This window comes from Alternaria novae-zelandiae (genome assembly GCF_023758075.1).
Source record: "Alternaria novae-zelandiae strain BMP 2774 chromosome Unknown scaffold_2, whole genome shotgun sequence".
NCBI lineage: Eukaryota > Fungi > Ascomycota > Dothideomycetes > Pleosporales > Pleosporaceae > Alternaria > Alternaria novae-zelandiae.
Genome location: NW_026056962.1, coordinates 404,372 through 425,448, shown reverse-complemented (window position 1 = coordinate 425,448; position 21,077 = coordinate 404,372). Strand labels below are relative to the sequence as shown.

General features: G+C 53.1%; 10 protein-coding genes across 10 annotated transcripts; 7 read left to right on the top strand and 3 right to left on the bottom strand.

Moving 5' to 3' along the window:
• Positions 1 to 243: 243 nt before the first annotated feature.
• J4E88_001176 (uncharacterized protein) lies at positions 244 to 1,495 on the top strand (the record flags this gene model as incomplete). The annotated part of the gene is made up of 2 exons (XM_049394848.1): positions 244 to 277; positions 330 to 1,495. The coding sequence occupies 2 exons, from the start codon at positions 244 to 246 to the stop codon at positions 1,493 to 1,495; spliced, it is 1,200 nt and encodes a 399-aa protein (XP_049258712.1).
• Positions 1,496 to 2,276: 781 nt separating this feature from the next.
• J4E88_001175 (uncharacterized protein) lies at positions 2,277 to 3,326 on the bottom strand (the record flags this gene model as incomplete). The annotated part of the gene is made up of 2 exons (XM_049394847.1): positions 2,277 to 3,094; positions 3,155 to 3,326. 2 exons carry the CDS (start codon positions 3,324 to 3,326, stop codon positions 2,277 to 2,279), a joined length of 990 nt encoding a protein of 329 aa, XP_049258711.1.
• Positions 3,327 to 3,501: 175 nt separating this feature from the next.
• Positions 3,502 to 4,138, top strand: J4E88_001174 (uncharacterized protein; the record flags this gene model as incomplete). The annotated part of the gene is made up of 4 exons (XM_049394846.1): positions 3,502 to 3,625; positions 3,683 to 3,695; positions 3,754 to 3,879; positions 3,946 to 4,138. The coding sequence occupies 4 exons, from the start codon at positions 3,502 to 3,504 to the stop codon at positions 4,136 to 4,138; spliced, it is 456 nt and encodes a 151-aa protein (XP_049258710.1).
• Positions 4,139 to 5,140: 1,002 nt separating this feature from the next.
• Positions 5,141 to 5,699, top strand: J4E88_001173 (uncharacterized protein; the record flags this gene model as incomplete). Its single annotated transcript, XM_049394845.1, has 2 exons — positions 5,141 to 5,304; positions 5,360 to 5,699. 2 exons carry the CDS (start codon positions 5,141 to 5,143, stop codon positions 5,697 to 5,699), a joined length of 504 nt encoding a protein of 167 aa, XP_049258709.1.
• A 956-nt stretch (positions 5,700 to 6,655) lies between these two features.
• Positions 6,656 to 8,005, top strand: J4E88_001172 (uncharacterized protein; the record flags this gene model as incomplete). The annotated part of the gene is made up of 1 exon (XM_049394844.1): positions 6,656 to 8,005. The coding sequence occupies one exon, from the start codon at positions 6,656 to 6,658 to the stop codon at positions 8,003 to 8,005; it is 1,350 nt and encodes a 449-aa protein (XP_049258708.1).
• Positions 8,006 to 8,414: 409 nt separating this feature from the next.
• J4E88_001171 (uncharacterized protein) lies at positions 8,415 to 9,341 on the bottom strand (the record flags this gene model as incomplete). Its single annotated transcript, XM_049394843.1, has 1 exon — positions 8,415 to 9,341. One exon carries the CDS (start codon positions 9,339 to 9,341, stop codon positions 8,415 to 8,417), a length of 927 nt encoding a protein of 308 aa, XP_049258707.1.
• Positions 9,342 to 12,409: 3,068 nt separating this feature from the next.
• J4E88_001170 (uncharacterized protein) lies at positions 12,410 to 14,050 on the top strand (the record flags this gene model as incomplete). The annotated part of the gene is made up of 2 exons (XM_049394842.1): positions 12,410 to 13,111; positions 13,163 to 14,050. The coding sequence occupies 2 exons, from the start codon at positions 12,410 to 12,412 to the stop codon at positions 14,048 to 14,050; spliced, it is 1,590 nt and encodes a 529-aa protein (XP_049258706.1).
• Positions 14,051 to 15,741: 1,691 nt separating this feature from the next.
• J4E88_001169 (uncharacterized protein) lies at positions 15,742 to 16,129 on the top strand (the record flags this gene model as incomplete). The annotated part of the gene is made up of 2 exons (XM_049394841.1): positions 15,742 to 15,756; positions 15,863 to 16,129. The coding sequence occupies 2 exons, from the start codon at positions 15,742 to 15,744 to the stop codon at positions 16,127 to 16,129; spliced, it is 282 nt and encodes a 93-aa protein (XP_049258705.1).
• A 1,478-nt stretch (positions 16,130 to 17,607) lies between these two features.
• On the top strand, positions 17,608 to 18,267 carry J4E88_001168 (uncharacterized protein; the record flags this gene model as incomplete). Its single annotated transcript, XM_049394840.1, has 2 exons — positions 17,608 to 17,924; positions 17,988 to 18,267. 2 exons carry the CDS (start codon positions 17,608 to 17,610, stop codon positions 18,265 to 18,267), a joined length of 597 nt encoding a protein of 198 aa, XP_049258704.1.
• A 292-nt stretch (positions 18,268 to 18,559) lies between these two features.
• On the bottom strand, positions 18,560 to 20,971 carry J4E88_001167 (uncharacterized protein; the record flags this gene model as incomplete). The annotated part of the gene is made up of 4 exons (XM_049394839.1): positions 18,560 to 19,318; positions 19,438 to 20,154; positions 20,296 to 20,510; positions 20,560 to 20,971. 4 exons carry the CDS (start codon positions 20,969 to 20,971, stop codon positions 18,560 to 18,562), a joined length of 2,103 nt encoding a protein of 700 aa, XP_049258703.1.
• Between the last annotated feature and the right edge of the window lie 106 nt (positions 20,972 to 21,077).

Sequence of the window (21,077 nt, the reverse complement as noted above, 5' to 3'; positions counted from 1 at the left end):
GACTTCGACGACTACTTTGCAAGTCTTTCTCTATAACGACTCGTACAGTCACTAATGCTGACTAGATTGGACCGCGCGATCTTGATCATCACTCCAAGGTAAGTTCTGACTGTGCGAAGGTCATGTGAGACATATACTGACTTCGTACCTCTACCTCTGCAGTGGCCTGTATTTCTCCGCGTTCATGGCAGTGTAACACCTGAAATGGTGCTGCCCTTGCTCTTTGTAGCCGGCTGGTCGAGCATGATAACTTTGATCTCGAAGTTTGTACATGACCGTACGCTAAGCTCTTGTTCTGTTTCCATCCAACGTGTATTGACCACCTCCAGTCAGCGTAAACCAGCTTTTGCTTACTGTACTTGGTTTCGTCGTCGGTCTCGCATTGAGCTTTAGAAGTTCCACCGCCTACGAGCGCTACAACGATGGCCGCAAATACTGGGCACAACTCACTTTCGCGTCCCAAAATCTTGCTCGCCTCATCTGGATACACGTCGATGAACGTCACGAGAAGGACGCCACGCTCGGCAAACAAGACCTACTCGCCAAGATCAACTGCCTCAACTTGATCACTGCGTACGCAGTCGCACTCAAGCACAAGCTCCGATTTGAGCCTCACATGCATTACGACGACTTAAAGCACCTGGTCGGTCACCTAGACACCTTTGCGCGCGACGCCGACCAGCCAGACGCGCACAAGAAGCCGAGCATCTTCAAGACAGCAGGACAGTTCCTTGGGCTGCCAATGGCTGAGTCGAACCCGCGCAAGCTGCTGAAACGCAGTCGTGCCCCCCTTGGCAACCTTCCTCTGGAGATTCTCAACCATTTGAGCGTCTACATGAAGTCGATCTATGACAACGGAACCTTCAAAGTTTCCATCTACCAGACGCAATCTCTCAATGCACTCACCACCTTCAACGATGTGCTCGCGGGTACTGAGCGCATTCTGTCGACCCCGCTACCTTTAGCATACAGCATCGCCATTAGTCAGATCACCTGGGTTTATATCCTCCTCCTGCCATTTCAGCTGTACAAGCTCTTGGGGTACATTACAATCCCAGCAAGCGTCTTTGCGGCATACATCATCCTAGGCATTGCGCTCATCGGCCGCGAAATCGAAAACCCGTTCGGTAATGATGTGAACGACTTGCCCCTGGACGCATTCTGCCTACAAATCAGGAAGGACATCGATATCATCATGAGCAAATCGGCTCCGAGCATTGAGGAAATGGTAATGCACCAGGACAATCAGCTTCTCTATCCCTTGAGTACTCTGGGAAGTGCAGGGTGGGCGGCGAAAAGTGTAGACGAGATTAGGGATGCGTTGGCGAGCAAGCCTGGTCTGCACTTCCCTCTGGTTGACCACCACGAACACCCCAAGCCGGGTCACTCAGTCAGTACTGGTGCTCGCCGTCGGACGACGAGTGAGGATCGCGCTGAGATGGGCGAGGCCGGACATGGTAGACATAATAGCAGTGCAGGCGACGGTGGAGAATAATTGCATAATGAGTGTAGGCTACGTCGGGAAGACAACACTACCTAGGTATGCACCTTGAATGAATGCATGACATGCCTGTTCGGAAAGCTATGAGAAATTATTCTCTTGTAGTTTGATCAGAGTATGCAAGCATATGTCTAGTAAAAGCCCCCCATGTGCAACAGTGCCCATCTTGCCTTTACAGACCAAGGTTTCGTATCTGAGTCGAGTGTGGGGATCTATGTCAAGGACAACATCATCGAAAATGACACGACAAGAGTCTCTTGACGCTCCCTGCCGTGGTGACAGATGGACCGTGAAGTGAAGTGGCTTATACTTGTATCGTCATTTGGTGAATACGAACGTAGTGCCCCTGTGACGGGAGAGCCAGTAGACCTTACCGAAGTAGTTTGCATGAGCGATCGTAATCATATCGAGGTTATATCCCATTTTAGTTTGCCATTCTTTCACATACGACCATAGGATCTTGAGAATTAGGCTTCCCGTCCGCTCAGCCATATACAAGCAAGATACCGGCGGATTAGTAGTTAGGTGGGTGACCACTAGCGAATCCCCGCTGTTGTATGTTTTTGACCTTCTTTTTTTGCCAACTTGTCCGGATCGCTCCTTCCTCGGTGTCTCGTCAGCCAAGTATTTTTACAGGATGGACACAGTTTCGCGATAGTAGCGGTTGGCCAGTCTCCTATGGCCGTCATATTGTGTGTCATGTACCCAAACGCCTCGCTATGCAAATGATATACATCTCAGCTTCTTATGAGAGTGGGTTGACAACCCCAGAACTCTACTCGTCCATCTGCCACTGATATTCCAGCTTCTCAATGTTGGCTTTCCTATTCCTCGAATCGAACCACTGTTTCTCGAACCCGTTTCCTCGATCGATACCGTCCCATCGATGTCCTGGGCGGATGTTGTACCGGTTGGGTTGAAACGGTCCTTGGTATAGAGGCTTGCCTGTAATGCTGCGTCCAGCCTTCTTTTTGCGCAAGAAGCCTGACGCAGGGTCGTTCCAATGCCCTCGCTCCTTCAGCTCGTCGTTGAGCTCCGCATCGTCTGCGTATCGGGCGATCGTCATCGTCTTCGCGTCCTGTAGCTGTTGTTTCCTGCGCTCTGCATCTGCGTTTTGTACGTCTCCGCGCGCTGCCTTCTCCTTCTCGCGCTTCTTGCGTTCCTCTTCTTCGGCTTTCTTCCGTGCTTCTGCGCGCTTCATTGCGACGTTGATTATGCGACCGCTGGCGTCTCGGTAGATGGTCTCCTGCGCAGCGCTCCCCATTTCCTTTGCGGCCTCTTCGGCTTTGCGCTTCTCCTCGTCTTGTTTCTTCTTCATGGCTGCTGCAACCTCGGCAGCGCTTTGTAGACCTGCTTTGGCGCCCGACTCCATCCTCATGACACCGTCTGTGTCTACCATCTCCGGCGCTTCATCCTCCGCTTCAGCGGCCTTCTCGCGATCGGCGGCGGTCCCTGCTATGATTGCATCTGCGGCGGCAGCGTCGGCAGCAAGTTGTTCGGCGTGTGAGGGCGCGGCGACGCCTATGGCTGTCCATGTTGCGGCACTGGTGCCTTTGGATTTCTTCTTGGATTTCTTGAGAGTGCCTCCGCCGACTGAAGCGTCATTTGTTAGCCTCGAGCTTGCACAAATTGTGAAAATAGCAGTTCGCATACCTATCATGGGCGCATCCTCGTCGTCCTCGTCGGCCTTATCCTTCCAGCCCAGATTGTCATCGTCGTCGATGATAAGTCCGGCGTCCTTGTTCTTCCTCTTGCGCTTCTTCGATTTCTTTTCTGAATCTGCCGTGAGGTAATTCTTGGCCAGATAGTCGGCGAGACCAGACATGTTGAGGTGAGGCGTTGGTTGCGGGTAATGCTGCAAAGTCCAGTCGCGAAGCTCGATACGGAAAGTTGAAGGCTTGGCGCGCGCATGCGTTCCGCATCACGTGCTCTCGTGTTGTCGCGTTCACTGTCGCTCGGCTTAAGCAGCCGCACTCAATCACCCTCCACCTCGGATCATCATGGCACCAGGAGAGCGCTCAGAAGAAGTCTGGCTATGGTACACAGCAGTATACGAAGCGATTCAAGAGGTGCCTTCTGGCAAGGTCACTAGCTATGGTCATATTGCCAGGCTGGTAGGGAAGCGTGCGTTGTGTTCCCAGATGACGAGGACGACTTGCTGACGTGTTTGTCTGATCATAGCCGAATGTCCAAGGTATTACAGCGGCACCTTGACCGTCGTGTCGCAGCATCACTAACGCATGACGTCAAAGACAAGTCGGAGTTTGTCTCAAGAACTTGCCTTCGCCATCGGCCGATAGCAGCAAGAGTTCAACGTTCCATAGCCGCAACGTGCCTTGGCAGCGCGTGATCAACGCCAAAGGCGGTATCAGCCCGAGGTCAGCGCTCCTGGTCACTATAACAAGACTTTGTTGGTTGTTGTTTGATTGCTGACTGGAACAAAGAGGCCCGAGCGCTGCTGCTCAGCAGGCGGATGCCCTGCGGAGAGAGGGAGTGGAGGTCAGACAGGATGCCATGGGCCAGTACACGGTAGATCTCGGTGCATATGGCTGGTTCCCTGATGTCCTCCCAAGCGAGGCTGGCTTAGTTGAAAGTAGCGACGAGGAGGATGAAGAGGCGGCCGCGTACCACACTTGAAGCGAGTGCCTGAGGATGCACCTGGAACGGCTGCCTTAGCCAACCATGCCACTCTAGACACGTAAATGTTCCAAGATAGCTGATTGAAGGAAGGGCGTTGCAATGCCATGGTATGGGGTACATGTCTTGGCTGGTTCGTAGCAAGCCGCGCACCCGCGTTAGATGATGGGCTAGACTAGCAGCCGGGCACAGACGCGGCGGCCGAATCCGGGCTCTTATCAGGGAGCGTGGTAAAGGGCGTCATCTAATAAGCTGCGATTGTTGGGATGCATGCCGTGACTGTTGCTGTCTGAGGTGTGGAGGCTCGATGTGGGGTCGGCGATCGGAAGCTGGAGCGACAGCTTGGGGCGCTTGCGAGCTTGAGAGCTCCAGGGCTGGGAGCTTCACGCATATCCATGCACACCAACCAGGACACAGCAGCCTCCAACTCGCCCACGTTGGCCGCCAAAGGCGTCTGAAACCGCCATGATGGCATCATGGGCAACAGCGTCAAACCGGCTGCGCATCGGGCTAAAGCGGGCAACAGGCCTCGGCGAGTCGGAAGCTGGAACCTAGGTCATGAGCTCCCACCCGTCGACAGTCCCCTTATCAGGAACCAGACAAGGCGGGGATGGTGCCTACGCCTTTGACGACATAAGGGCGGCGCGAGTAAACAACTGCCTGGCCTGAACACGAGCCGTAATCTTCCATAAGTACCTGCATAGCCACTCTCGTCGCCCCAGCCCTCGTCATCCTGAGTCACTTCTTAGAGTCATTCACAAGACAGCTGCTAGTCATCCGCCGCGCCTCCCTCTCACCCGTGCCTATTACCTCGACACAGCTATCGTACCTGTCGCATCCCATTGTTTACCTTCTCCGTCACACCTAATCTACCTACTAGCCATCTGCCGCAGCACCTCCCAACAACACTCTACATACTCCGTCTATACTCTTGCCAAACCATACCAACCAGTCACAATACATACTATAACTACACCCGTCGATCCAAGTCACAACACAGACATGTCGGCTTCGCAGACCTTCACCAGCGACCTCCGCAGCGACGCCAAGGAGTTCAACCGCGACAAGAACAGCAGGGCGAAGTGGGCGAACGGACAGTCGTTTGGCCCTGGCCGGCGACAGGAAGACGGCAAGCCCCGCCCTGCTAAGCTGTACCCGCATATCAAGTGAGTGGCTCCTCCACGGGTCCCGGTTTGCTTACCGGAGTACTAACATATGCAGGGCATCGTATCCCGGCCCCATGAAGGCTCGCACCGCTTTCAACAAGGACATGGCTTCTGCTAGTGACGAGTCGTCCGCCGACGAGGACGTTGAACATCCTTCCGCTGCTCCTGCCCCAGATGCCGAGGTCGCCTACTCATTCGATGCCCATCGCGGTCCCAGCCATGGCAGCCAGATCCTAAACCATGCACTCGATAAGGCTGTGGAGAGATTTGAAACCAAGGAGACAGAGAAGCTGGTGAAGAACGAGTATGAAGTGCTCGACTTGTACGACGAGGCCCCGCGCCCAAAGCGCCATGTCGCTCCCGAGGATGACGAGTACGAGTTTGTCGACGCGTGAAGGTTTCCATGGACCTCTTGATCTGCCCTCATTCCTTATCGATTCTTTTGCACTTGACTTGCATACACAACTTCCCCGGCGTTTTTTGACATCTGATATCGACTTCGCTGTCGGCTTTCCATCGATGTTTACATTTGCATTTTGTCCATGGCAGCATCAATAGGTGAGCGTTCGGCGCTTTTCTGAGGACTTGAGCAGCCACTATACCCGTTCCGGTTTGCTGTCTTTTCGTTTGGGTACTGGGTGGGACGGTTATCTACCCATTGGATATGTGATGCCCTGGAGTATGGTCTTTACGTCTCTGCCCTGGGCTCAATTCTGCTGCACACATGTAGTCTATAATCTATCACTAGGAGCGGTGTGAATTCACGCCGTTCAAACTGACCAGTTGGTACTTGATTTTGATTGTGATTGTGAGGTCTGAGTGATGATGTGCCCGACTTTATGCAGGACTAGAGGTCTGCCGTCGTCGTGTGACAGCCTTGTGATGCAACACGGAACACCCACCCACCCGCGACTGGCCACATCGGCGCATCGACGACGTCAAACGTCTGTTGAAATCGGCGCCGAGGCATCGCCATGCACGCTCTGCTCCGCGGCCATTTCTCAACTGGGGTGAAAGCGCGACAGCACATGGATTGGGTGGCATAGATGGGTTGCGGCTGATTAGCCTACGTCATCGCCTATCGGGGACCCTTGCGCGGCCCTGGGCCTCACATTTCTAGACTCCCAACGCTTGCGACTAAACGCACAACCAAGGACTCGACGTCCCAACTAACACCCTCGCGACAATTCTAGTCCCACACTATCGCGACACTACCACCACGCACCACCCCTAAGCACTCGGCTTGCCACAGGCACAGCCCCCTTTCATCTCTTTCACCACCCGCGGCCTCGTTAATGGCGCGCGCCGTATAGGGTGATTCCATCCTCTCCACCAACCGTCAACCGTCAACATGACCGTATCCGTCGACAACCCACCACAACCCAAGAGCAGCCGGCCGCGATGGATGCTCCACGTCCAGGCGCAGTTTTGGCGCGTCCTCATGGGCATCGGCATGATGCTCCACCGTCTCGCCCGCCCACGACCACCGAAGCCTGCGTTCCATAGGGACATCGATGCCACCGTCTCGCCATTGAAAGGCAAATTCCGCCTCAACTTCTACGTGCCCAAGGAATACAAGAAGCATAAGAAGCTGAAGGGTACTAGGAAATACCCTGTTGTCATCAACTTCCACGGAGGCGGTTTCGTACTGGGCACTGCACACGACGATGCGCGCTGGTGCGGTGTCGTCGTCGACGAGGTCGGAGCCGTTGTCGTCAGCGTCGATTATCGCCTCGCGCCTGAGAATCCGTTTCCCACGGCTGTCGAAGACGGTGCCGATGCGGTTCTCTGGCTGGCGCAACACGCCGAGGAGTTGATGCTAGATGCAGATCGCTTCGCCATATCGGGCTTCTCCTCAGGAGGCAACATGAGCTTTACGGTCCCGCTGTGTCTGCAGGGCGAGCTCTTCGACCGAACGACATCTGGCGCCAAGATCATCGATGACCGCGCGGGTAGTGTTCCCAATGCTGTCGTTCAGCCTCCTCCTGCATTTGGCCAAAACCTCACCCCGAACGGCTCCCGCGTCCCACTCGTGCGCCAAAAGTCACGCCTCGATCGCATTGCTATGCTCCGCCAGACAGGCGCCTCCTCGCTATCGCTCATATCCTCATACAAAGACAACTCGGGAGTGTCAGTCATGACGGAGGCGTCCAACACTGTCCTCAAGATCAGAGGCATAGTATCCTTCTATCCATCGATCGATTATACACAAACCCGCGCCCAGCGCCGAGAGACGTGCTCGAGGGTCGACCAGAACCTCCCCGCTGTCTTCACCGATCTCTTCGACGACTCGTATCTCCAACCACCTTCGCTCGATCTTGCACATCCATGGCTCAGCCCTGGTGTGGCACCAAAACACATGCTTGCGGCGCTCCCTGACGACATTGTCCTCTTCTGTTGTGAATGGGACATGCTTCTCGCTGAGGGCGAACGATTCCGCGACCGCCTACAAAAGGATCTTGGAAAGCGCGTGCATTACCACTGTGTACCCGGGGTGCCGCATGGCTGGGACAAGGCGCCTAATCCTCTTAGGGAGAGCCCGGGTGCTCGACAGCAATATATGGTAGCATGTAAAGAGCTGAAGCGTATGTTTGACATTGAGTACGACGAGGACGATTCGCACCAGAATTTGCCATGTAAGCAATATCATAAAAGTGTTGACTTGGGCACCGCGGGCCAGCGGGCGCAGGCCGAAGCATAAGCTGTGGCGTTGTTCTTTACTTTTTTCTTAAAATATGGGTCTTGGGCATGGGTTCATAAGTTTCACATCAGCGGCGTTTGATGAATCTTCGAGAGAGCGATGTTTAGCATACATATGAACGCGTTTCTTCTTCGCGTTGCGAAATTTGGCGTAATCTGCCATGTGCTGCGTGATGTTTGTTCCTTCCTGTGCTCTTTCGGATGCCCTACTTGCTTACACTTGCTGCCTTCCGCGAACTCTCAGTCGTCTCCATTTACTCTGGCATCAGGGGGCTGTAGGGTAAATGGTTTTGTATTATGATTACTTGCTATTAATTGCGATGACGTCTACGTATTGTTCATAAAGGAATACCCCGTCGCTTTACCCGTACGATTTGATGAAAGATTTGAACACAAGCCCACGACATTAATCAGAATCCATGCTTCGCAAACTCCTTCTGGGTCCACTCCCACAGCTCATTCGCAAGTTGATCGTTCTTGAGTATTGCCTGCGTGTACTCATTACCATTGCCCTTTGGTGTGTAGAAAGCCCCGTTCTTAACCTCGCTCTTCTTCGCAGTACTGGCCCACAACTGCGCCTTCGCACCATCGGCAACATTCGTCAAGAACGGACCAAAGACTACGGAAAGAACCGTACCTAGTACAGGCCTTCTTGTCTTCAAATTGTCCCAGATGCCCGTGTTGACAACGCCGGGATGTAGCGCTACAGATGTGATGCTTGGGTATTTCTGTGCGCTGACCTTGCTGAAATAGTAGTTTGCCAGTTTCGATTGGCCGTAACGAGCTACGGAGCTCATGTCCTCACAAGCAGTTGTGAGCTTAGGGAAGAGGATACCCTCTTTGGGCCCTTGCTTGAATAGTTCGGAGCTGAGGTTGATGATGCGAACGTCGCTGTTTGGTTCTTCGGCCGTCTTTAGCAGGAGTGGCAGGAGGAGCTTGGTGAAGAGAGTAGGGCCCATGTAGTTGCTGCCGAATTGGACCTCATAGTCGTCGCTCGTTACGCTTGCAGGGTTGCCTGTTGTGCCGGCGTTGTTCATCAGGATATCCAGACGAGTGTTTTCGGTGAGGACGCGATCGGCGGCTTGCTTGACGGATGCGAACGATGCCATGTCTACCTCGAGGTAATGTATCTTTCCCTTTGCTGGGGGAACTGCTTTCTCGATCTCTTCGATTGCTGCGTTGCCTCGCTTGCTTGTCCGAGCTGCGAGATACACTTTGTCTGGGTTGTGCTTGACAAGTTGGAGAACACTCTCTTTGCCGAGACCGCTGCTGCCGCCTGTCACAACGATGACCTTTCCCGATAGGTCGGGTATGTCTTTTTCGGGGTTGAAGTGCATATTGCAGTTGATGGATCCGACACCTGGGTGTACGGCAGCTTGTCGTTGTAGAAAGATAAAGGATAAATTCAGCGAATGCTAATATTTGAGGAGGGATGAGTTATTGCAAGGATGTACGAAGATACAAGAGACGAATGGTCGAGTGGGACTGATGTTGACGTCTGAGGGTGTGTTATTGAATACATATCTGAAAGTGCCATTAACCTTATATATCGTGTAGTCCAACGACGGTCAACGCGCCGAAGGCCCAAGATGCCGCCTCTAATTCACCGCAGATCTCGTCCGAAAGATTGGTAATTTCACCTTGATTTGAGGAATTCTGGCTACTTCGAGCAAAAGGTCAGAAGAGAAGTCCGACTAGGTGGTTGCCCGAGGTATCGTCTTTAAAGTTTCGGCAACACTCGTGACCGGTCGGGCAAACATGTCCCCGCGGCCTTCCATCGACCACCATGAATGTTCTGCGCTACAGTTACCTTAGCGCCTACTTGTGGTATGTGGTCAGCTAAAACTGCGCCTGCAGCTGTCCAGGAACTCAAGTTCTGTCCCGGCGCAATGCGCGATAGAGCAAAACTCTTCTCGAGTAACTTGGAGTCGACTTTGCGACGAATATCGTTTTGAATTACGTCAGAAGTAGCCTCGTGGTATAGAAGTAAGATTACTGAACTTGCTGTCGGATGGTCCCGAGGCCTGCTTCAAAGTCTCTGCGGACTTCTCTCGAGTGCCGCACGGACGTTAAGTGGATTTATTGATTAATCAACACTTCCATTGCGTCCCGGACAGAGTCGATAAAACGTATTGCAGAACCTGTCGCTGTGCGGTGTTCGATATACGCTTCAATGAACGTGCAATTCATCCGGCCGAATGAAATACCCCGAAGGAAGGCATCATACAGAAACCGCGGACGTCCGAAGCCATCATATTCTATTGGATCTACGCACAGGTTTCGCACTTGAACTACTCTCTCAAAGGGCGGGAACGATGTATGCACGACGCATGAAAGTTGCGAGCAAGTTCGACCACGTAGAAAGAGAAGAGAAGATGGGCGTGGGTGCTATGGCCAACTCGGAATGTGGAGATGGTCCCGAAGTCCAACTGCGACTTTTGTGCATGCTGCTACATAGGGAGCGAGGGTCGAAGATATGTTGCCAATCGGGAGCCAGTTCGCGAAGCCATTAGGAGTTTCAATTAATCGTCCAAGTCCGTCTGCGTCAGGCGACGAGGAGCGAAGTTCGAAAGAGGTGGGAACAAGACTCGCCAGCTTTGCCTCCCGATGAAGCAGCAGAGGCAGAGACCAACTGGAGCGGTCCTACGCCGCATCGACCGAGGAGTCTTGCATCAATTCCTGCGATACATGCGTTCGAGACTGCGACATCCTTTCCTAGATTGACAGCAGGGTCATCGATATGTCGTAGCTTCGTAAGGGATGTCCAGGCCGGTATATCGGTTGCTTCTATATGTCGCAGGGGATTCGATCCGGCACTTGTGGATTTGGGCACGCACGACGTGTGCTGGAGATGTTGGAGGAAAGTCGTTCGATTAGCTGCACAATGAGCATGCAGAGTGTATCGGCACATTAGGCGAGCAAGCTGTGGGGTTGCGGCAAGTACAATGCTTATAGTCGCCTTCGGTATGTCCTCTGGATTGAGCGTTCACAGGTGCATTGCGTTTTGCATACTGGGCGTGTTGGCCGCCTAGACAAGGTCGCGTGAGTGCCTGAGGCAGGCCAGACCGTTCATGCCTCGTTTCAATCATCTGTCGCGCGTATACATGCCTGTCTGATTAGGAAGGCGGCGACACCTCGTCCGCAATCTTGGGTAAGTAAGCCCGAAACGTCGCGCCGTATCCACACATGATGTGTTGGGGTCTCATTTCCCAGCGATCATAGGTGGGCGAGGACTTGTTGCTTCAGCGTGGCCCAGTGTCGCAGCTTCTCATGTTCCGCATGTGCACCTCAGCTTGCGTCTTGCAAGAGCAGACGTCAGCTTTGTTGTAGGTAGCCTCGTTGCACGGTGGGTGGGCTCGTTGACGGTTGATAATCTTACCACAGCCAGTGAAGTCGGTCAGATCGTCTTGGCGGCGGATCGCGAAATTGCTCCTCGGCCCAGCGTCGTCTTGAAACCACCTGGCCAAGGTTGGTGCATCCCAACCCTGCAGCATTTGTCGCTTGTTCCCCCCGGTATCGTCACCCTGCCACGGCGCAGACGAGGTGATCCTGCCAAATGCCATGGGTCCCGTTGGCGCGACATGCCGCAGAGCCAATCGAACCACCGATCTCATGCAGCGCATTACCCTGGTCCTGGCTCCGCAACGGGCGGGTTCTCGACTCTGCAATTTCTCCCAGACGCCCCGAAAGTGGATGAGTGATTGCCGCTGGTATGATGACAGCGAAGTGTGGAGGCGCCAGGCTCGTTTCCTGGCGGACCGGTGGTGATACTGGCGCACATTCCGCCGTTCTCTGCATCTCTTCCTTCTCTCAACCTCTCCACGACTGTGTCGCGGCCTGTTCCATTTCTTTGGCTCACTAGAGCTGTCCATTCCTTTACAACCACGCCTATATCTTCCTGTCTTTCCTTCATACTCACTATACCTTTACTCTAACGAATTTGAAACCCAAGATGCCCGGGATGCTTACAAGGTCGAAGTCATTGAGGTTTCTGAGAAACAATCGCAGGGACGCCACGGAGCAAGACAATGGGGCCTCAATGCCGCCTGTTAAGGGTTCTCAAACAGGCGTTGACAAATACAAGCCCTCCACTTCCGATTTGAGCACCGAAGTAAATCTAGGAGTCCCAGGCACGGCAGTGCGGCCAAGCACATCGAGTGGACCTGGAGAGCGTCCATTCATGTTCCATAGGAAAACAAATCTTGCACCATCGATCTATTCTCAGGACCATATCCACTCGTTCCAATCGCCTACCACTTCCACAACTGTACTCTACAGTCCAGACGCCACGAAAGAACGAGGGGTCATTGGTATCGCTCTTGGGTCACCCACCTCAGGTTCACACTGGAAATCAACGCCTGAGGCTGCGGTACCAACAACCGACTCGAAACCCGCCCATTCTCCAATGGCAACACTAAACCACCCCAACGACTCTTCGGCTTCGCTGAGCAGCCGTGTTGAGGCACCCAAGTCCAAAATCAGCCGATGGAAGTCGTTGTTTCGTAAAGCGCCTCCTCCTCAACCAGAAAAGCCATCGTTCTATCAGCTGGCGCAGACCGTTGCCGCGGCACCTCGCGCAGACAGCCACCATGACGAGGAAGCCAATGAGTCCCAGGCAGCTCGACCGGAAGAAAAGGAGAGGGAGAAGTTGCGCAGTGTGTCACCGCCGACCTATAGGCCGAATATCCGAGCATCGCGGAAATGGGCTCCAGGAGAGTTCGTCCCACCTCAGTCGCCACCGGAGACGTCTGCGACCCGAGATCGTGCTATGACGCTCGGAAATATGCCGTCACATGGGCCTAAGAAGTCTATGCAACGGTCTTTCACAACACCTGCTCTAGGAGCGCGAGGCGTTGCAGGCGAGGTCCCACCTGTGCCACAGGTTGAAGTATCGGGCACAACCAACAAAGCACTACCACAGAATCCGACCGGGTCCGCAGATGATGGAGGGCCGCTTCTGGACGTCAGCCTTCCCGATATCACAATGGAAAGATACAGCGTCATGTTCGGAAACCTCTTGCAGTCCGACCCGAACCGATTATCCCTTTTGGCAAGACGGCAAGGCAACTCCGAGAAGATCAAGCCGCTGCTAGAGCTGTCTGCAAAGGTATGTGTCCGCAGGTATGACTATTTTCAACTAGGGCTAACGTGAAAGTAGGACGATCAGAAGGACGAAAGTCCCGTAGATTACAATCTCCAGCGCAGGGTGACGTCGCCCGCTCCAGCGTCTGGCTCACCACGACTGTCCCTATTTCCGTCCACCAACCCCGGCCGCGCACCGTCACCTCTGTCAGGATCTATCATGAGCCGTAGCAAAAAGGATCTGAAGCGGTCCCGGACGATGCCCACGAAGTCTCCCCTTCAGCAGACTTTCGCTCAGAATACAGAGAACACGACCAGACAGATGGATTCTACCAAGCTGAAGCCTGTAGCATCTCCGTACCTGAAGCCAGCATTGACCCCTACCTCGATTTGCAGCTTCGAATCTGAGGCCGAATCGATCACGATCATAGTCGCCCAGGCATCACCCGGTCATCCTAAACCGATTACGTTGCATCTTGACGAGCGAGAGCCTGAATGGGAGATCTGCACGAAGCCAGTGAGGGCTCTGAAAAGCGAGACCCTTACAGTCAACAGCGAGCCGTCGTCCCCACTAATCCGCTCGCCCTCGCAACAGCAGCCGAAGGTGACCAAACTCAGCGCGCTGTCATCGCATCCGTCTTCTGCACCTCTTGACGCACCCTCCCCACTGCAGAGGTTGCAGAGCTTGTCAACTCCACCACACTCGGCCAGTAGACTCGGTGAGAAGCGAGCTGAGATCCAAGCAAGGAGAAGGGAGGGAAAGACAGAAGAAGTCGCCACAGCGAAAGCCATGGTCGGCGTCGCAAGAAGTGTATCTGTCAGCAGAGCGAATAGCCCAAGAGGCGTGGTTCGCACTTTGACGAGTCCGCACGAGGATCGTGTGGTGGATCGATTGGCCCTCACCCCCACGATGGTGGAAGTCAGGAACCGGAAGAGCCAGAGAGTACAGCTCGAAGACGCATAAGCTTTGTCTCTTCATTCACTTCTATAAACTTTCGAGAACATCTCATTCTTCTTTTTTTCGTTTGTCCTTCTACGTTGAATCGCGTTTCTAGCGATCGGGACTTGGTATTACTAGGGCGTTGTGCGCTGATACACCGAGAGTTGCAAAATGTACTCGCGTGCCATTTGGGTTTATGCGGGTTGTTTCTTATAAGCGGGGGTCGTTCTGGTTGCATTCTCCAGGATATCCCTGGACTTCTTCATGTGCGGCTAGGGATGATTCGAGACGTACTGCTGGTCGGTGAAAGGATAGGGTTAGGCGAAAGACTTTGGTACCGCTAGAAGGCCTGCAAGTTTGCGAATGGAACTTTCAACACCTATCACTGCGCTTATTGTCACTTTGTCGCTGACTAGAGCCTATGAGTTATGGGCTCCTGCTGAACGCTGTACGTCCCGAAACCCACATTCCTGGAATGGGGCCGAGAGGATCGACCGGTGAACCGGCAGAATGCATCGCATCGGCGCTGTTTCGTATGTATACAGGGTTGCGAACGCTTTCACAATGTATTCTGGTACTGCGAAAAGCTGTCTAGAAAGAATGAGCATTCGGTTGAGTGTGTTCTGGCACAGACTTCTCGCGCGTACTCTTCGTAGGCAGGCATGGCACACGGTCGCACCTACCGTTTGGAGAAGCGTGGTGGCTATGGCGCGAACCACCTGGCCACCCCCGCTCGGGAGCGGAAGCAGGAAGGCGCACCATCATCTCACTGCCGTCCACCCAGCAGACTTCAGCCAAAGTGACCGAGCTCCAGTCTCTCGTCTCCGAGACCTACAGCGCACACTACCTAGGTACATGCTGAATTCGTTCCCTGCAAAGAAGGCCGGCTCTCAAGCAACTTTCGGGGCGTGGCCCTCACCATTCAGCCCCCACCTCTTGGCGAGCAGCAGGCCTCAAGCCTCACCCGTCACGATAGGCCCTCATACTGGCAGCAGAGCGCATCTGTCAAATTAAGAGCCGGACTAGTCAGAGATGTGGCTGCAAAGAAGCCACCAGCCAAGCCTTTCCTGCTTTACGATACAGTATGCCACTCGCTTCCAGGCTAGACGGCATCACACAGCCCGCCTGGCCTGAAGCCATCGCTACTCATCATTGGAGCGGCCGCGCTAGATAGCACAATGAGCGCTGCACCTCGGTCAAGCAATACTGTCGCCTACGCCTGGCTCAGCAAAGGCTTAGCCTAATGTAAATAGCGGTCGCAGGCCACCCAGTCAGACTCGAGCGAGGCGGAGTACCGATGGGAAGGAACCTCCTTCAGCCTTCTGAGGGACTTCCCTTTCTCACTTTACAATCAATCTGTTCTATTCCAGCTTGGTTATCCAATCTTCCCCTTCGGCCTCCATCGCATTATCTCACGCGACGACTCTACGTGTAGCTCTGCTTCCTCTCGTACTGATTGAGCATGTGTTAGAAGGGCCCATCACTGCGCGCAGCTGGTGATTATCGCAAGCCTAGTCAGCCCTAAATCCGAGGATCAGTCGAGACATTCGGTTTTCAGCCTGCTCAGGCTCAATCATCCTCGATCCAACGAGAACCAGCACCAGAAACCATTGGAAAGCTTCGCACTGATGGTCTCAACACGATCTGGGAGCGCTATCTAGCCAGCCAGCAAAGCAAAACGGCTACCTTCGAGGGACAGCAACTCGTCATCGAGAATGTCCGGTCTTGAAGTAGGTCTACTCTTTTATGCCCCCAATATTCTTCTGCAGGAGTGCGCACGCGACCTCGCCTAAGAATACAAGTCTTCTCTTCTGACTGTTGCTCACAATTACTCAGATCGTCGCAGCAGTGTCTGCTGTTGTTTCAGCGTTCCACGGTGGATCAGAGCTCCTCAAGCTTGTCAAGCAGAAACGCCGCGCTCGTAAAGCACGCGATCAAGGTCAGCAAGAATGGGAGGAGGAGCAGCTACAAGACTCTCTTATCGCTGGAGAACAGCAGATCGCTCTCAGATATAAGCAAGATCAGAGAGAGTTGGGTGACTATGTGCGCGTTGGAGATGGTAAGTTCTACGAGACAGGCTCGTATAGTGGACCCGAGAATTAAGACATGCGCACAGATACCGCTCGGGAACGTCTCTACCATATAGGCTTCATGCTGCAGGCCGAGATAATCAACAGCTTACGGCAAGCCGCTACGAAGTGAGTATCCAGATGTTTGGCATATCGGGATAGAGCTAACGTTGAGCCTCCAGCGAAGTTTGTGTGCTTAATCTGCATGTCCTCCACGAAGCCTCCATTACGAACCGAAAAGAGACTCTGACGACATTGGACGAGCTGAAACAAAGAATCTACATAGCAAAGCCGATGGTGCGACCGTTGAGGGCGGTCGGTGAGAACTACAAGGACACATCAAGTGACTCGAGGCATGGCCAGATACGTTCACTGTCAGATAGCTATCCGACCGCAAGCTTTCAATCGCAGAACGAATTCGGTTATACTGGACACAGTCTGCCCGACTATTGCCGGCCCAAAGACACGCCGAGAGCATCTCGACCGGCCTATACCCCTGCTCAAGCTGCGGAGCCTGTCATTCTAGCTCTGGACAGACTTCGCCCTGAAGACCGCGCATCGATTATGAATGATATCCAGCACATGATTAGCTCTTATCAAGGCCTTAACGTCGAAAACGAGTCAAGACTAGGGAAACCCCACAGGCATAGTGGTGCCCATCCCACCCGCCGAGATACGCTGACCACGCTCAATGACCGAGACGCATATACTGAATCAATGCAAGAGCTGGATAGAAGCCTGAATGAGCGTTCCCATGATTCACCATTGGCTTCCGGTCAAGTGAATATCGTCAGGCCGACAAAGGAGCAGCATGTCTACAATCAACCGCATCCCGCAAGTAGTTCATTTCACCAGACAGGAACGCATACACTACATCCTCGATGGTCTGATACCTCTAGCTCTACGCAGTCTAAGACAGCTTCTCTTGGCCGCAAAAGCTCCAACTCATCGCAAGGTGAACATGCCCGACCTCCAGTAGCACCATATGATCAAGACGATGAGATTCGTAGTGCTTCACCATACAGCTCTCCCTATATGGTCCCAGAAGACAGATATACACCTTCTCCCATTGCACCGCTGGCACCTTTACGCCCTCAGCCTCATGCGCCGCCCATCAATACACCCAAGAACGACGCAAATGCACCTACGCACATGCCTTGGCCTGGATCACAACAGCAACGAGATCCTTCCCCTTCACTTTCCCAAATACCATCCGTACCGTATACGCAGCCACAGCAATATCCTGCACCAGCTGAAGGACACCTTGCCAGCCTTAGACAGTTAGTGCATCCTCAGCATTATATTGCACCTGCAACAGAACGCGGCATACCCGGCCAACGTAGCAACGGCAACTCCCAAGCGGCTTTGTATAGTTCTCGAACAGCAGCCGCTACTTCTTTGATGCCAGTTTCTCCAGCTACAAGTCGACCTCGACATGCTAGTTTTACGCCATCTGTCGCCTCAACCGACAGCAGCAGCTCTATTCCGATCGGCATCCTTCCAGGCCACCGTATGCGCAACAACATCAGATCCGATACTATTCAAAGCGGACCAGCAGGTGGTGAAAGAATGATGAACGGCCGCCCTAACAAGGACAACGATTACTGGGGATTTTGCAAGGGTGCCTGGGCTGTCAGAGAAGACCTTAAGAAGGGTATCACAGTCCGCACTCAGCCCTGCGGCTACTACAACACAAAGCAGATTTGGGGGTGTAAGCATTGTACCTTCACGGGCGACGTCTTCACGAAGCCGCACCCCACGAAAAAGAACAAGACTGTCGAGATAGTGGACCCGCGTGTCAAGACTTCCATGTCCGGGATACGGTATCGGTAAGCGTGTCCTTGTTCAAACAGCATGTGAGAATTATACTGACTTCGTCTCCCACTCTTCAGGTGGATATTTCTCGCTAAGTCACACGTAAAGAAGAAGGCAGCAGAACCTAGCTCAAACGATGACAACTTCGGCTGCCTGCTCTGCTCAGGGCAAGACAAGGTCACGGGCGTTTATGGTGGTGTAGAAACACTTATGAACCACATCGCACTCACGCATCTGGCGGACATGAGCGAGCAGGTACAAAAGAAAGCCAATTGTATTTTGGGTAGAGTAGCGGGCTATGACGAAGACTTTGACATTAACATACCGATTTTCAAAGAGGCGGAGCTTGCTGGCTAAGTAGATACACCGGAGCTTCGAGTTTGCGCAGGGGAGAACGGCGTTACGGATTTGTATTCGAGGATACCCTTGCTTTTCGTGTGCTATGTTGTAACATACAGACCTTTACGGTGATCTATACCGATATATCATACAAGCAAAGTACTCCGAATCTCTTGATTGTGCAATTTTGACAGAACAGCTTTCTTCGCACAGTCTAAAGCATGTGTTTATATCTAGCTTTCTCAGATCAAGTACATGAGGAAGCGCACGATCAGTTCGATCAATCTTAGAGACTAACAGCATCATTTGCTTATTTCTCTGACTTCGACGGCTCCGACAGCGACGTGCCTGGCCGCCATTTCTTGTACCGTTCGGCTTCATCCGCAATGGTATGTGGGACGTGTTGCTGCAGCGCCTGCTCAAAATGTCGCATGTAAACTTTCGGCTCGCTATTGGGGTCCATTGTGTAATCCGTAATCGCCAACTCGATAGCAACAGCGCACAATCCACTGATATCTGCTCCACTGCTCCCGTCTGTCTTCTTGGCAACAACATCGAGATCGACGTCCTCTGCGAGCGGTCTCTTTCTCGTATGAATTTGCAGGATCTGCTTCCGCGCTTCTTCAGTCGGAAGGCCGATGTGGATGTGTGCGTCAAAACGGCCGGTACGGATGAGTGCCGAGTCGAGAATGTCAGGCCGATTGGTCGCGCCGATGATGAACACATCCTTGAGTGCTTCGATACCATCCATCTCGTTCAGCAGCGTTGTAACAACATTGAGACCGCTATCCTGCGTCTTCTCGCGCGACTTGCCGATGGAGTCGATTTCGTCGAAGAAGATGATGCACGGCTTTGCTGCGCGTGCTCTGCGGAATACATCCCGGATAGCTCGCTCGGACTCGCCCACATACATCTTGATGAGTTCGGAGCCTTTGACTGCGAGAAAGTTTTGTTTACTCTCGGTTGCAACGGCTTGTGCGATCAGGGTCTTTGCGCAACCGGGCGGGCCATAGAGTAGAACGCCTTTTCGGGATTGAGGGCCGCCGAATTTGATGTCGAGGTCGGGATACTGGAGATGCGATTAGCTTTGAGCCTGGTTGCAGAAGTAGATGAACGCCTAAGGGTGCATCGTATACGGCGGTGGGAGATATAGAGATGATATAGAGATGATATAGGAATACAGCTTACCTTGAACGGGCGGATAGTAATGGCTTCAAGCACAGCGCGAACATGATCCAGACCGGCGATGTCTGTCCATCTGACCTTGGGCACTTCTAGAATGCTGTCCTTGAGAACCGTCGGTTGTACCTCTCCGAATACGGCATCAAAGTCTTCCTGACAAACATAGTCTGTTTGCTCAAGCTTCTCGCCAAAGGTGGTCTTTTCTTCCTCGCTTATAGTCTCATCTATCTGTTGTTCGCGTCGGTCTCGGGCGAGAAGACACAGATCGTGAATGTCGCGTCCGACGAAACCGTGTGTGCGCTCTGCCAGCGATGGGAAGTCAAGGCCTCCAAGTTTGCTTGTAGTGCCCAAAATTTGTCGGAGAATATCTTCCCGCTGAGTGGTGTTGGGTGGAAAGAGTTCTAGCTTCGTTTTGAAAGCTGACGGTGATCGAAGTCTGGTATCAACATCGTATATGCTACGCGCTGCTGCTGCGACGACCACTTGGCTACCGCCCAGCTTGGCCAACTCTTCCCGCAGCCTGTTTACAAGTGTCTCAGCTTTTTCGAGAAACCTGTCGAGATTATCCATTATGATCAAGCTCGGTTGGTTGTCACGAGCGTCCTCAAAAGCATCGGATATTGCCTTGGCTTGTCCTTTTGGATGCGTGTCTGGATCTACTCGATAAACTTCTTGCCATGGGCATTCCGCTAGCCGTTCTAGTAGAAGACTTTTGCCTGTACCCTCGGGGCCGTGTAGTAAGAAAGAAGTAGGTCCACAAAGGCGTACGTCGCGTTGATGAGGTAGAGTGTTTGTGAGGTAAGAGAGGCGTCTGTTCATCGTAGTGATGTGAGCAGAGAGTCCACCGATGCCATCACCCCTTACCTGGAGAATCTGCTTAAAAGCTCTCGGGGTCTGCTGAGTAGGGATATCACCCGTGGTAGTGACTTCAGTAGTAAGTTCGTCGAAGTATGTCGCGTACTTCTCAGTTGGCAGCGGATCAATGTTCTGCACGGTGACACGCAACTTCTGGCTCTTCTGCTTGAAGCTTTTTTGTTGAACTGGAAAGCTGCATCCCGGAAGAATAATGTCAGAGTCCACTGCTACATAGCTGTCAGAAACAGCAGCCAGGTATGATCGTTGACCTACCTAAAGTGTGTCGTAGCCAATACAAAAGTTGCTCATTCGAGCTGAACTTGGCAGTTTGATTTGGTGCGTCTGCGAGACTTATCTCTATGGATTTGAGAGGCTTCCAGGAGTCTACCTTCTCGATGAAGACGGGATCGTTAAGCGAGAGGTCGTATTGTTCTCGCAGAAGATCAGACACCTTGGCGATTGGCTTGTTGCCAGGATTTGTCTGCGAGGCTAGCCAGGCCACTCCATAGCCTTTGAAACCGGCAGCAGTACTCAGCCGTACACAATCGCCATTAACAAGCCCCAACGTTTTCAGCTCTTTCTGTGATAAATGAATACGGAAGGCGCCGCCCTCGAGTGCGTTACTGGGAATGCTCGGAGGATTGCGCTCCAGAGGGCGCAGAGTGTAAGATGTTGCCGGGCTCATATTGTCACCGCGCACTGCAGCAAATGTCAAGACGGGTGGTGAAAATCTCGGAAGTGCTTTGGGTGCGCCGTTGGTGTGACTCACGTCACGTGTGTACTGAAGGCTT